We start from the raw sequence: 15463 nt of genomic DNA on the forward strand, positions 1-15463 counted from the left end.
CAGCTGGGGGAATACTGGGGGAAAACAGCCGAAGGCAGACGGGGACAACTACTGAGGGGAAAAACGGGGAACAGCAACCGGGAGGAGACGGGGGGCAACAACTGAGGGGAAAAACGGGGAACAGCAACCGAGGGGAGACGGGGGGCAACAACTGAGGGGAAAAACGGGGAACAGCAACCGAGGGGAGACGAGGGCTACAACTGAGGGGAAAAATGGGGAAAAACTGAGGGGAAAACTGGGGGGAAACAAGTGAGGGGAGGCGGGGGCAACAACGGAGGGGAAAACCGTGGAAAGCAGCCGAGGGGAGAGAGAGACAACAACCAAGGGGAAAACGGGGAAACCCCTACCGGAATGGGGGAACTGCCGGGCTGTCTCAAAACATAATGGATTTAGCGTAATTCAGGCAGAGCATGTTAGAGACCAGAACTTGTCACGTTAGACTTCCAGAGCATTAAGTGTGTTTCGCTATTGGGGATCCCTTTTCGGTAAAAAAGCGCTTTGATTTCGTTTTAAGCTATTTGTGGTGTAATCCAGTAACCGCTAAAGCTGTGGTTTGTATTATCGGCTGGAGCCAGGTTAGGGGGCAGCCTGTCCCGAGTGTGTCAGGAAAGACTTTACTCATGAATTTATGATGTGTGGCATCAGGCCATGTATCACGGTCACTCAGCCGCTGTCCCGAGCCCTCCGGAGCCGTGTTTGTCGCTGTCCCTCAGAGGGATGCGCTTGGGCTGGAGAGCTGCCCAGAGGGACAGGCACCAGCCCAGGTGGGCACAGGGCCAGGGACACCTGGCCTGGATCAGCAGTAGTGTGGCAGCAGGAGCAGGGCAGTGACTGTGGTGTGAGACTTTCTGGAATTTTACGGCTAAAGGCTTAAACCTGACAGCTGAAACAGTACCCATGTGATAGGGAAGGAGATCACTCACCCCACGGGGAGTGGGTATTTCACACCAAAATTTAGCTTCTGAATAGGAAGCTCGTTGATTGAAATTAGATGTTCAACATCATTTTTGCTAGAAATAATGATAAATTCAAACACTAAGTGTGCTGGAGTTTTGGCAGCAGATAGCCAAATATCAGGACAGCCCAAACTCGCAGTCAGGTCCGTGGAGCGCTGTTCAGGTGTGCTAGGTATCTCTGGCTATCCACTGTTCTGGCTCAGGGAAGGAAACCAGGATATTCCAGCAAAGGAAAGATAAGGAACAGACAGAATGAGGCAGGATTGTCTGTGACCAGCTGGTGGGGACCTGCTCTGAGGGCTTGTGAGGCTGTGGGCGCTGCCCTCACAGCCAGATGTGAGGCTGGCTTTGAGAGGAAAAGCATTCCCTCAGGAGGTCAGGATGACTTCTGTGGTGGAGAAAGCCTCGGGCTGGGTAGCAGCAGGCCGCGGGCCTTATCAGCTCCACCAAAAAAATGCCAGCTACCCCATCCCTCCTCCAGGTACCCATCACTCACACATCTGTAGTTTACAAAACCACACATTTAGAAGATACCAGAGCCCAGCTAACCTGGCTCCAGTGGCATGTATTTTTGTTACATACTATAACACACACTGGAATTTCCTTTACCGATGGCTTTCAGGCAGTCTGGCTTTTTAACTTCTCAGAATGATGACATATTGGAGGAATACTGTTCTGGTCATGGGATCAGACTCACCCTTTTGCTGTCATAGAGAAGTACTGACGATGCCTCCTTGGAGTAATAAAAACTGCTCTGTCTTGACAAAACAGGGGTTTATCCTTTGTGAGGCCATTCAGGGCTTCCCAAGGGCTTGGCTGGCTGAAAGCAGCTCTACAATCCCATCTGCAGAGAGCTTTCCTTGTGCTCCTTGCAGGCCAAGCCCACGTGCTCAGGACGTGGTTTCCTGGCAGACAAGAGGCAGCACTAGTTTCTCTCCAGTTGTCTCAGCTTTGCCAGAAGAAACCCTTGAAGACAACACAGGCCCCAGAGTAAATGCAGCCTGTACACAATTAGAGAAATGCAGTGCCAAATAATTGAAGATGAGTCCAAGTTAAATCTATCATGCTTTAAATCTGTGTTTCATCTTTAGCTTTGTATTTCTCATCTTGAATGTTTAATTTTTCCTCTGACACAGTGCTAATGTGGGGTGGGGTTGGGTTCTGCGTAAATGTATGGAAATAATATTCATGGATGCACTTTTTGAACAGTGTCTTTTGTTCAGAAGCAAAGTGGGGTGCTCATTACTATTACAAATATCACATTATTCAGCATCTTGGCAGTTCCCCAGAAATGCACTTTATTTCTGCAGCTCTCGAGCCGTTTTTGAAAATAACATTTCCACACAGAGGATCTTTTGGATGTTCAGGTGTGATTTGCTCTGGTGCAGTACCCATGTAAACTGGGTATCTGGGTGCTTCCCCTAGAACAGGCCAGGCTGGGGATGGAGCTGATAATAGGTAGAGGCTTAATTATCTCAAATTTTATTCAGATAAGGAAGATATCCTCCCCCCATCCCCTGTTCCTTTTGATCTCTACAGAATCACAGAATAGCTGGGATTGTATGGGGCCTCTGAGGAGCATCCAGTCCACCTCCCCACTACCCTGCCTGATTAATTTTTTATTCCACCTGGGACATCTGTAAAGACAAAGAAGCAGTAGCATCAAATACATTCATAAGCTTCACTGTCTCTCCTAATCCTGTTTATTTTCACTGCCTTGCTCCCTCCATTTTCTAACGATGATTTTTAATCTCACAGGTTCCTCTTTTTTCCTCTCTATTCTCCCCTTTTCCATGCCACGCTTTCTTCCACACATTTTAACACTCTTCTTAAGCTACTGATTTTTCCTAACCACTCAAGTTGCTGTGTTGAAGGTCAGCATCTCATCCTCACTCTTTTCCACTCTTCAAAAGATGAGTTTTCAGTTCCCTGTGTCGTGTGTTGGAACCATTTAACAGCCACTCTCACACTGGCACCAGAGCTTGTCCAGGCAGGATCCCAGCTGTGGATTCTGCTGCTCACCTGCCTGTTCCACTCAAGCCCTTGTGGCTGCTTTAATTGGCATCTCCTCACTCTCCTGAAGCCAGCATGCAGTGGCACTACATTTTCTTTTGTTTTTATAAAAATGCAGTGAGAATAAGTAAAATTGTGCCACCTTTGTGGTGACATAAAAGGATGTAGAAATCATTGTGCCTGTTTCTCTCCTCTTCTCCTGTCTTTCTCCTGTCTTTTCAGTCTCCTCTGACCTGACCTTCGAAACTGAAACTCCAGATGCTCGGTGTAAACTCTCCTTGGAAGAGGCCCCTGTGCCTTTCTCAGGGTCTGTGGCCAGAAGGCCTCTCCTGCAGCCAGTTCTGAAGGAAGCAGGAATTTCATCTCCTCAACAAATGCAGCAGAGAAGTAGTAACTGAACAGCAGAGACCACTGAGTGATGCACTTTGTCTGTCTGACAAGAATACAAGAACAAAATGCACTCTTGCCCAGAAGATGACTGCTACTCACTCGTAAAGCCTTAGGCAAAGCTGTTCTTTCCTGGGGAGGGAGGTGAGAGCAGGAGATGAGGGGCAGGAGGTGGGAGCAGGAGATGAGGGGCAGGAGATGAAGGGCTGGGCAGTGGTGCCTCCCAGCATCCCCACATTCCCGGTGTTCCAGCAGGTCTGTTCTCCCTGCTCAGGGGAGACAAATGCCTCTGGAGCTGCCATGACCTCAGCACTGCTCAGGCCTCCCTCCCTTCAGGGACACTGTGCTCTCTAACCACTGTCAGGATTGTTTTTTAGGCCTTGAACTGCAAGCTAGTTGTACAGTAAAGTATAACTTTGTAATGCCTGGCCACTCTAAGAACACAATATAAAGTAATAATTGCATGGGATTAAATGGGAAAGTTATTTTCTGAAACACAATACCCAAAGAAGGGTTTTGTTTGAATGGGACTGTACATAAAAGGTGCTTAGTGAACAGTCAGGCTGCTTTTTTGCCAGGATTTTTTACTTTTTTTTTGCTAAGCTATGAAAGGTTCCTGTCCTGGTCTTTGCAGCATTAGAGCTTCCTGCATGCAGATATTCCTTCACAGCAGTCACACCAACCTGCCATCAGCAGCTCAGGAAGAGCTCAGACTCAGCTGCTCTCAGTGCTCAGGGTGCAATCCCAAGTGAAGGGAAGAGAAGAAAGCTGTGTAAATACAAATTGACAAAACTGATAAAACGCTGCTGCTTTTTTTTCCCTCCCAGAAGCTGCAGTGCTTTCTGAAAGTGCTAGCAATGAACTTGCAGTGGCATGGAGACTCACAGACTTCCTCTCTAGCTGCCTTTTTTTTTTTTTAAGCACAGATACAGAACTCTAACAAAAATCAAGGTCCATTGCTTGATCTCTCTCTGAAGTGACCTGGAAAACACAGCTCCAGGAAAACAGGTGCAGAGGTGCACAAATGTGATGTGCAATGGAACATTTGACAGTCCTTGGAGGGGTTAGGGTATATTCTGAAAGGTGCTGTTGAGTTTCTAGAGCACCTTTCAGTTTGCAGGATGTTTTTCACGAAGACTTGAAGTCTGGAAAAGTACGTAGGTAGGTGTCATTATTTCTGAGTACAGACTGGCACTGCAGTGTTTGTATTGTGGGAGGGGAGGTGTATTTTTAAAATTTTAAGATAGCATCAAATGCTTGAGTTAGTAGAAGTGCACTTAAATGGTCAGAAAAGGCACCTGCTCACTTCTGTAATTCAGAAAAGACAGTTATAGGTAATATCCAGTGTTGCTCCAGGAGTCCACAGCTGTGCATTCCAGCTGTCAGAAGAGGAAATGAGCTCTACACAAGGAGAAATGAGAAACATCATCAAAACCCTACAATTTGTGGGCTCTTGTATTACACAGGGCTGTTCCCAAGCTACCAAGGAACTTTGGCATTAAAATCCATGTCAGGGCAGTGACAGGAGACAGAAAAGAAGAAAACCAAAGATTGAGGTGCAGTACCAAGGTGCAGTGCCACAGTCATCACCTGACAGACCTCGGGCACCTCCTTCCTCCTGATCCTCTGGCTCTTTCCAAGGTCTGCCTCCCTCCCCTTCCTGTGCCTTCCAGCCTTCCCCCAGTGAAGGTATCTAAAAATACCATCTTTCAAATCTTCATTCTCAAAATCTGGTCCGTTCTTTTATAGACATTCATTTCACATGAAATCTTGAGTGCCTCCAGAATGAGGAATGATGTTTAACTGCAGACCAATTTCCAGTCTTCAGAGTCTTTCCCCTTTACTAATACCACCAGTAATCATCTGAAATCAAATGGGTTCTTGTGAATCAAGAGGTGCCTTTTTTTTCAGTGTGCCTAGAGGTGCAGTTCTCCCCACAAGGGGATGCTGCCAAGTGGAGGCAGGTCAGGCTGGAGTGAATCCCAGCACTGAGGGTGGGAAGGTGGGAATACAGTGACTGACCTTCAGGGCTGAGGAGCAGGCAGCAGGACACTGCTGTCATCCACCACTCATGCAGGGCTTGGTTTGAACAAGGGACTGGCCTGGGAACCACATTTTAAAATAAACAACTTGTATTGCCCCAGCTTCTCTGGGTCAGACCCGTTTAGAAAGTTGAAATGCTCAGACTGATCTGTCTCTCCAGCAGCCTCCCTGGCACAGAAGCAGGGATCCCCTGGCACCCCAGCACCTGGGATCAGGGGCTCCTTGGTGTGTTCCTGCTCCTGTTTCACCCTGAGTCCAGCTCGTGTGTGAACCTCACGCCTGCCCAGGGCTGAAAGGAGACAGCAGGAGCCTTCCCTGGCCCAAACTGCCATAAAGCTGATAAGAACAGACCACAAAGGCTCTTCCTTTCACTTTACACTTCGCCAGGAAAGCTTTTTTCTCAGTGCAAAAGCAGTCAGAGCCCAGGAGTTACTGACGCAAAGAGAATCGAGATCAAAGGCATCTCTGCTGTGCAGCATCACCTTACATATCTGAAATTTGCCTCTCTGCCTCCCCTCGCTGCTCCAGTAGGATGTATTATTTAGCACTGTATTTAATCCTTTCTTAAGAGATCACTAGGTTTAGTTCAAGTCTAAGATCTGCCATTGGAAGGGTTGTGGTCAGTGGGACCTGCCCTGAACCCATCTCCTTGCTGCTGGTCACCCCTGCAGCTCAGCCATCACACACCTGCCTTTAGCCACAAAAAGGAAGATATTTTTTCAACACCAGAACAAAAAGAAAATGTCACGTATAGATGGTGATTTCTTTTTATTCCAAAAAGACATAGAACTGTGTCTAAATTATGTTCCAAAAATGCAAGTGAAGCAGATTGACAAAGCAAGTGCAGTCTGTTCTTTGGGGTGGGAAGGGAATAGGTGCTGTGATGGGAAGAAGGAAGTCCTCTCTCAGGAGTTGTCAGGCTCTGATAAATCCACTTCCCTTCAAAGAGTTCTTACCACTTTCAGCTCATAGGAAGAAAATACTACACTAAGGATGAGATACAGGGAATGAACTCCCTCCACTTTATGAAAATAAGAAAAACCTGCAGAGAGGCTTTGTGAGCAGTAAACACCTCAGAATGGGGTAAACATGAGCAAATGGGGCAGATGTTACCAGCTAGCAGGCCCATGCAGAAGTGAGCTCTATAAACTATCCCAGCTCAGTTTCTTAGAACCAGTGAAACAAGAACAATGCATAGACGTTTAAGATAAATATAGTCCCTTACTAAAAATGTCACATCCTCTCTAACCTCACCAGCCAGTCCTAATGGATGAAAACAGTTTATTCCAGCTGTTACCATCCTGCTCAGGCACTGACTGCTTTCCCCAAAACACAGGCTAAGAATAAAGGCTTGGTAATTAATTACACCAAGAAATTATTTCTGTGGGATTGAACTGCTTAGTTGTCCCCTAAACATAAAAGGTTTTTTTGATGCATGTATTTGAGGGTTGAATGACCTCTCATAGGAGTAATTACCAATTAATAATTATAGGAGCCTTATCAGTTAAGTGTAATGATGATTTTTTTCTGACGTTTAGGTGGTCCCCAAGAACCTATGGTAGCAGCAAACAAAGAAATCCACAGAGCTGAAATTTAATGAGGCAAATGCATTGATTACCTTTGCAGGAAGCTACATCTGCCTTTAGATGTGCCATCTGGGGGAAAAGAATCCATTTATTTTCAGTGTTTTGTGAGTGGGAATGTCAGTGTCCTGATTTGGAATTATAAGTTTAAAAAAATCTTTGCAATCTACTGCTCAGTCTGTGCTGACCAGAAGCATCCCTGAGCTTTTGGAAGGCAGAGATTTGTCTCCAGGAGGAAAGGCTGGACAGAGTAGCCCAGGTGCAAACTGGTACATAATAATGTGTAATTCAGCTTCCTGCCTACTTTTGTTACTTCAAGCTAATTTGAGTGAAACAGCAACCAGTCCCCATGTAAGGCAGTTAAACAGGAGGACTGGAGCCTCTTTTTGGAGGTGACCAACCCCCAGTACAGCAACTGAAAATGGTCTTGAGCTTCTCCATGGCTTCCTCACCATCCACTTATACAAACAGTCTGGGAGTGTAGGACAGCACTCTGGTACTGCCTGGTTTAGGTGAAAATGCATTTTCTTCAGTTGTTTTCCCATTGTGAAACTTTCTATTTTGAACCATATTCTAAAGGTATTTCAATTGACTGCGGAAAAATTGCCATTTTTTATTTATTAGAGTTAGGATACATTATGGAGATAAATCTATGGGAGTTATCTGTCCTATTACTCTCTAAAACAGCTGCCATGCTGGAAAACTGGAACCAGACACTTGCAGAAGTCACAGAACAATTAATTCTTGGCCCTTTTCTATCCATCATCAGCAGACTTTATTCTTTCAACTCCAAGATTATACATGCTGAGTTACTTCAGGCTGTCTGAGCACTGATTTGGGTTTCAAATGAGAGCTGTCACAGCTTAGAGCTCTGCTTGCTTGGCAACACCCCACTCTATTTTCAGAATTATGTTGTAGAGCTGTTTACAATCCAGAGCAAATTACTGACTTCGAGAGGTGCAAATCCACCCAGCGCTCTGGAAAAGCGATTTCGCACACATGGAAATAAACACCCTTACTTCAGATTTATTCTCTGCTGAACAAGAAAAATCATTTGGCCCAGTGAAAAATAAAAAAAAGTAGGATGCTGAAGCTATGCCAGCAGCAGCAGCCCTGACAGAAATACACGGGGAAAATAACACTTCAGAGCTGCTCAGCTGCCTACGGCTCTGCTGTTCCATGCAAATAACTTCGAGTTTTCCCTTTACTTTAGGTGCTGTCATTTATCATCTTTATCTGCTATATTGCATCTCTAGCAGCTTCTTTCATGATGGCACCACTCCTAGAGTTTCTGCTGGCACTGTTTCTTTTTTTTGCCTACGCCTCCAAGCTTAACGAGAAGTTTAAAGGAGTCCACTGGCCTTTGGCGGTAAGTGAGATGTGCAAGAGAAACCTTCAGATTTAATTGTGCAGTGAGAGGGGAGGGAGAGTGACTGGGCAGGAGTTCAGGGTGACTAACAATTTTACTGCCCTCTTAGAAACTTGTCCCTGCTGCTTCTGCTTCACAAGGTCCCAGAGCGCTCTAAACTATGCTCTGCTCTGCACTGCAGCTTTTTGAGTGCTGACACAAAGCGTGGCTTTATCAAAGCACAGAATGTATGCCCAATTCCAGGCAGATGGCTTAGGGCCAGCATCAGCCCAAGTCTGACTGCTGGGGGCTCCATATTGCCACCCTTGCAGAGGGGGAAACTGGTGTGTTGTTGATAATGGGCAGACTTTGTCAGGCTGTGATTAAATTCTCAGGTAGAGTTACACCCACAGAGAATCTGAGCTGCTCTGGCCAGTTCATGCTCTCAAAGGAGCCCAGTGGCTGCTGGGGCAGTGCTGGGGCTGCAGGAGAGCCCTGGCCACTGGATGTCCCTGCAGTCTCAAATATCACTGCAAAGGGAGCAGCTGCCTTGCAGTACTAATACTTCAAAAAGCCCTGCTGATCTTATCAATCTCGATTCTCTTTTGGTACCATCAGTAGTTCATTGCACTGAGATTTGAATTTGAGCTCTCAGTGTATAAAAATAACTTCAGCAAAGCCACTGGTAGATAAAACAATATCAGTGACTTTGGCTATGACTGTGCACAGCTCTCAGCTGGTAATCTCTGTTCCATCATTTTCCCATTTTCTACATGCATCTGGTTCCAGAACTAAGACAAAAAAGGCCCTTGTGTGTTTATTATGGCCATTACCATAACATATTGCAGGCACACAGTGTAGATACTGACCTTGTCCTGACTTCAGAGGAGTCAGGTTTCTTGCAGGATTTGTGCTTTGAGACAAATCTTACTCCTCCATCTGTTCTGGAAAAGCAGAAGAGCTAATTGTGAACAGAGCTGAGGGTGCCATTATTGCGGCCCTCGTGATTTGGACGTGCCCTGGGACACAGCTCTGTGTTTAAAGCTCGCTGCAGAGATGTCCCTGCTGGTGTGACAGGGCACAGCTCAGCAGGACGTACCCCAGGGGTCTCACCAGGGCTCCTGGGGCAGGCTGGTGGAGCTGGCAGTGGACATGAGAAGTACAAATCATTCCAACACTAAACCAAGTGTTTGGTTCCTGAATGAGGAGTTGAACAGACAGGTCTCCCTGGAGATCACCACACAGCCCTGCATCCACAGAGAGACAGGCACCTGTTCCCACAGAGCTGGGACCTCCTGAGCCTCTGGTGCCACAGGAGCTCTGCTCAAACACAAGGCTTTTAAGGCATTTCAAATGATCTTTCCATTAAAGCCCTTGCTGTACTCCAAGGCAAACACCCCACACAGCCCTTCCCAGGCTGAAGGAAGGTCTGCCTGACACAGGCAGGGTAGCAGCAGGATTTATCCCAGCATCTTTAAGAGCAGAAGTTTCTGCCAAGGTTCAGGTCTTCTCTTATTTAGAACTGTTTCACAGTATAGCAGTTCCTCCTCTACAGCAAACCAGGCTGTGGTCACACGCCAGCAAAGGCACTGATGCAACAACAGAGGGGCTGAGTGTTAGTTCTCAGGATGGTTTTAGAGGAAATCCTTGACCAGTCTGAGAAGGCACCATTGCTTCTTCCACAGGATTTCTTGCGCTGTGTCACCGCTGCCATCATTTACTTTGCCATTTCAATTGCTGCTGTCTCAAAATACAGCGATGGAGCATCGAAAGCAGCAGGGGTGAGTAGGCATGAGCTCTCCACCTGAGTGCTGTGGTGAACTGAGTACACTTCAGTACGTGGATGTACTTAAAAAACAGTTCAAATATGACCCCACTGCAAGTCATAGACATTTCTTCAATTAGCTGAGAATTAATTTGCTTAAAGCAAAGAAGAAATGGTCACTTAATCAGAAAAACATGTCTTGAACCAATGAATAGATTTTTCACCCTAACAGAGCTGCTCAGTGTTAACTGCACCCTTAGGTAAGACACCTATTCTGCTTTTTAATTTTACTAGCTGCTCCTGCAAGGAGTGTCAAGATCCTTGAATGGAGGGAATAATAATAATAATAATTATTATTATTATGATGATAAAAAAAAAGAACTCAAACCTGTAACTGCTAAGGCCAGTCTAAATTAAGTAATTTCAACCTCCTGCCTCTCCTGCTTAGTTTTATTTGGATGAGTTGAAACAAGAGCAGTATCATTTTACCCTCCTGTACAAGGACTGCCCAGGAGAGAGCCTTCACCCATCAGTGGTCAGAAATACAATACAGCCCCTGCATCTGCAACTTGACTCTAAGCATCAATAATGTATGCAAATAAAATTTGCATAACAATTTTTTTAAGCTTGGGAAGAGCAGTGCCCAGTGGTGTGGGCCAGCAGCCCTTCCCAAACCATCCCACAATACAAACCCAAATCTTGTTTAATCTTTGTCCCTGCAGTGAGCCATGGAGCAATGGAGTGTGTTCAGCCCAGGCTCCTAGACCAGCACCAGCACCCAGCTTGGCACAACTCTGCTGCTCTGTCACTGGAGAGAGAATTCCAGAATCATTTTAATCTGTCTAGTTCATTCAACAATAGACACATCTCCTTGCAAACAAGTGGAAAATTATTTCCCAAGAAATGGAGGTGATTCCTTGGTGGCAGAGGTGCCCTGGGGCAGTGGAGGTGCAGGAGGTGCTGATGTCCAGAACGGGCCCATAGCCCAAGAGGGCTGCAGCCTGGGGCAGGGATAAAGACACCTCTGGTCGCTTCTCAGGCTCCCAAAGCAGCTGTAATTGAGGTGATACCAATGTCTCACAAACCATTTCTCCTCCCTGCCTTTTTGGAAAGGCACAGGCCAAAAAAACCATGGAGTTTTTCCTGTGTGGGTTTGGTTGGGTTTGGTTTGTCCCTGACAGACTGGAGCTGTTGTTAAGGAGAGCATCATTTTGCCCTTTCAGGTGTTTGGGTTTGCAGCCACCATCGTGTTTGCCATTGATTTCTACATCACCTTCAATGACCTGGTCACTTTCCTCAAGCAAGGCAGCTCCGATTCCCCCGAGGGGCACAAGACAGAAGGTGGGTAAAATTGCCTGCTTGTCACACGAGCTGCAGTGTGAGATTTCCCTCTCCATTTCACCCTTTGCAGGGAGCAAGAGCTCTTGCCCAGTAAGAGCAGTTTCTATTCTTGGGTTTGTCTGCCGCAGCTCTGCTCAGTTAGGAAGCTGCAAATGGAATTCCAGTGATTTATGAAGATAACCTGCAAGCCAGGAATGTGAAGTTTCTCAGAGTTTCACATCTAACTTTGAAAAGCCCCAGAGCCAATTATAGAAATCACCATGCAAAAACAAACAAACTTCTACCTTTTTTTTTTGGTAACTTACAATTAACATCCATTAATCCACAGCTTTTTGTGTCCAAATAGTGCTTTTCTCTTTATCATTTCCTTATCATGACTGCCTCTTATGATCTTTGACCATCTGTGGGCAAATGACTTTAAAATCCAAGGGTCAAACAGCATAAAATTAACAAGGTTGCTATCAATTTTTTTTCTATTCTACTTCAGATCAGACAGATCCACTTAGGAGAAGATAAAAACAAGGTGTTGGGTATTCAAAGCCAGTTCAGGTCAGCACAGGGGTAGTTGGTTTGTAGTTTCCAGGAGCCCAAATCAGGCATCATGTCCCTGTGACTCCTTATTGCACCCACATGGATTAAAAAGACTGCTCCACACTTAAAAACAAACAAAAAATATCCCAAATCCCCTCAGAACACCTCATCTAAAACCCCCGAAAAACCAAACACCCAAGGTGTGTATGGAATCCTAGGAGGTGAACAGCAGTCTCTTCTGGGGATTTTAGTAGACTGTTAAGTGTTTTCTCAAGCTTTAGACTGAAAAGAGAGACAGAGGAAAAAAGAATAAAAGGAACAGGAAACAGACTGTAAAAGCTAAAAACTGAACTGCCTTCAGAAGATGATCAGGTGGCAAGGGTGCAGAATTAGGATACAGATTAGATCTAATTCCCCTGGAGATGGAGGCACAAATACATAAACTCACAGAAGTGCAGTCACACAGCTTCCTGTTGGTGTTTGTGGCCATGCAAGGTGGGCTCAGCCCTGCAGCCCCAACTTGTGTTTACACAGGGGCTCTTAAGTGCTGAGGCCACAAGGATGGAGCTCTGTGGGCCTGCTGGGATTTCTCAGCATCTCAGAGATGTAGGGCTGCTGAGCACACAGCAGTGCCCAGAGCAGCAAGGATGCCAGCAGGACCTCTCAGCAGCATCTCCCAACTCCTTCAAACACCATTTCAGGTGCCATCACCTCAGCAAGAGCTGTCATTTCACAGAGTTGTTCATTCCCAGCCCTCTGTGTCCTTTGAGGCACACCCTTGTCAGCACAGCCTCTCTGTCCCAGCCAGAGCCTCAGCTGGGGGGATTTCCAGTTTGCATTTTCACTTTTGTTCCTTGTTTCACCCCTCAGATGAGGACTCCGACTCTGACTCAGACTGAAGAACCAAACACCAACCAAGCATGAAGGGAAGATGATCAAGCACTTTCCTCTTTGCTGAATGCACTGCCAATTGAAATATCCCCTCATTTCAGCCCCTTTCCACTTCACTGTTTATGGAATCACCAGAGCACAGACAGGGCAGTGATGTGGAAAAGGAGACTACTCCCAGTGCCATTGAACACTCCTTGGCAACTACAGATCCTACAGCAGATCTGTCCAAACAACACAGCTCAATTCTCTGTTGCCCCTCCCCACCCAGCACATCCATGTCCTCAGTAAGTGGAACAGCATTTTTAACATTTACAGCTTTTAATGTGCTTTCATCTTTCCAAACCTTTAACACTTAGAGCTTTTATACTTCTTGCCTTGCCAAAGAGGAGAGGTTTGGATGCCTGTTGTATTTTTCTTTATTAACTAACAGTATTTCTTTATCCAGTCTGAATACTCCCAAGCACTGAAGGCAAGGAGTGCAGTTAACACATTAGTTTCAATACCTTTGTATCTCCTGTCTGTCTGTGACAAGGAAAAGTGACAACTGGAAATCTGCAGCAAGAGCAAACCTCAAAGTATTAATGGTGCTGCAGGGCAGCTGGCTCATCAAACCTTCAGTATCCCTTGTTTTAAGCTGCTTGGATGGAGTCACATCCCCTCTGCTGCAGTTCCACCACAGGAAGGGGTGGAGCAGGTGAGGCAGCTCTGGGCAGCCCTGTCCTGTTTTTGTGGAAGCCCTGGGGGTGGTTGCACAGCCAGAGAAGGCAGGCTTGGCAAATACCTCCCAGCAGGACCTGCCTGGAGGAACCTGCAGGTGTTTGTGCCCCAGGCAGCAGTGCTGATGTCCTGCTCTGTGCTACTGGCCACTGGTGCTGCCACAGTGAATGCACCCAGGCCCCAGGAGGGCAGTGCCCCCTCCCCACTGTGAAAAGGCCAAGAAACCAACCCCAAACTACAGAATGTCTGCAATGAATTCATCTCCCCAGCCCCCTTTTTCAGTGTGGCTGGGTGGGGTGGGTTGGGTTGTTTTTTCTCCCCTGGAAGGATGTGATTTATCTTGTAGTGGTGTATTCCAGGGAAAAAGCCTTCTGAATGTACAAGCTGTTTTCACAGGTAGCACAACCTACCCTGGAATATCTGTGTCCATTTATAAACACTTGGGAAGAGAGTGGCACACTCCTCACAGGTGGCATCACACAGGTCTGTGATAAAGAAACCTGTATGGATGTTTTAAAAATGAATACAGTGCCAGAACAGGTGTGATTAAAATGAGAGCAGATGGTCCTAACAGAGTAAGTGAAAACCAGGGATGAAACAATAAAGGCAGATTTCCTTTGGAATAAAATCAGCACCTGGGTTCCAGTTCCCTGTGGCAGCTGCCAGCAGGACAGGGGAGCTGGCAGGGACCAGGGGGTGCTGCTCAGGCTCAGAGTTGTCCAGCAGGCAGCTCCTACATCTCCTGCTTCCTGACCACTGACAGAGTAAATGCAAAACAAGTGGTTGCTTCTAAATGGGACAGACAATCTCTGATTGATGAGAAAGATTTCTTTGAACCTTTTCCTGTATGAAACCCCATGTTTCTCTCCCTTCTCTTGTCATATTTACTGGCACACACTGTGATGTTCAGGGGACCTGGGCTCATTTTTATACTTGTTTTGTATTTCTCTTTTTTTTTTAAGTAAAAAAATGTACTGCATGTCACAGCTGGAGATGTGGTTAATATTTAGAAACCATGTTGGATTAAACTTCTTTTAATAGAAGTGTTGGGTGTCTTTACTTACTTGAAGACTGATTTTGCCTGCTTACCTGATTTTGGTGCTTTGCCTCTGCCCAGCACAAGGGACTGTGACTTCAGGAATCCTAAATCTCTACTGGGGAAGGGGCACAGCTCAGAGGCAGCCCTGGGGACCAGCCACAGGTCAAACCTCTTCCTTAGGGCATGAGATGAAAAAATTTAATCAAGAATTTGTTCCAACTATTGAGTAGACATGGTGGATCTCTCTTGGCAACCAATAACCCTTCAGGTTCATCCTTCACACACCCAAAATATACTGAGGTTTTCTGGCCATTTGTTCCATGTTGGTTTAAAGTAAAGAGGCAGCAAACAAAATGTTCATTAGTTACATCAGGACTGCTTTAGCAGCTCGCAGTGAGGTGCCTGCCCAGAGAATTTCCTTACTGGCTGTTTAGTCCTTGATGGCTCAGATCATTTCAAAGCAGTTTTCTCCCAGGGTCAAGCACTTCTGTAAGATCCCAGCCTTTTGTTAAAAAAGATCTGTTCTCATAACTGAAAGAAAACATGATTCTGTATCTTAGGGATATAATTTCAGAAAATTAGATTTAAAATAATTACTTCAAAGCCAGTTTGGATTGGGGTGGAAGGGGCTGACTCAGTCTTCTGCCCATATTCTGCCACAAATACTGCACCAAGTTCAGGCTCTGGGGCACATGGAGGAAAAGTCAGCTTGGCTTTTTGGGTTTTTTGTTTGTTTGCTTGTTTTTCCTCAACTGACAACATCAAAAGGGTGCTGGGAGCACTCTCTGCAATTCAGGAGACAAGCACAACACCCCACCTGCAGTGTGGAGCCCAACTGAGTGCTGGTTT

The 15463-nt window shown here is 46.1% G+C and overlaps 1 protein-coding gene across 1 annotated transcript in view; it reads left to right on the forward strand.

Annotated features, from left to right (window-relative positions):
• Positions 1–14618, forward strand: part of LOC102043150 (CKLF-like MARVEL transmembrane domain-containing protein 3) — an 18614-nt gene extending 3996 nt beyond the window's left edge. Inside the window, exons 2-5 of the mRNA XM_014309656.2 lie at positions 8196–8351; positions 10016–10111; positions 11319–11436; positions 12838–14618. Of these exons, the coding sequence (XP_014165131.2) occupies positions 8196–8351; positions 10016–10111; positions 11319–11436; positions 12838–12866 (399 nt within the window). The 3' untranslated portion in view covers positions 12867–14618. The remainder of the gene's footprint in view (positions 1–8195; positions 8352–10015; positions 10112–11318; positions 11437–12837) is intronic.
• The last annotated feature ends 845 nt before the right edge of the window (positions 14619–15463 follow it).

The sequence above is a fragment of the Geospiza fortis genome, unplaced genomic scaffold (assembly GCF_000277835.1).
Source record: "Geospiza fortis unplaced genomic scaffold, GeoFor_1.0 scaffold18, whole genome shotgun sequence".
NCBI classification, from domain to species: Eukaryota; Metazoa; Chordata; class Aves; order Passeriformes; family Thraupidae; genus Geospiza; species Geospiza fortis.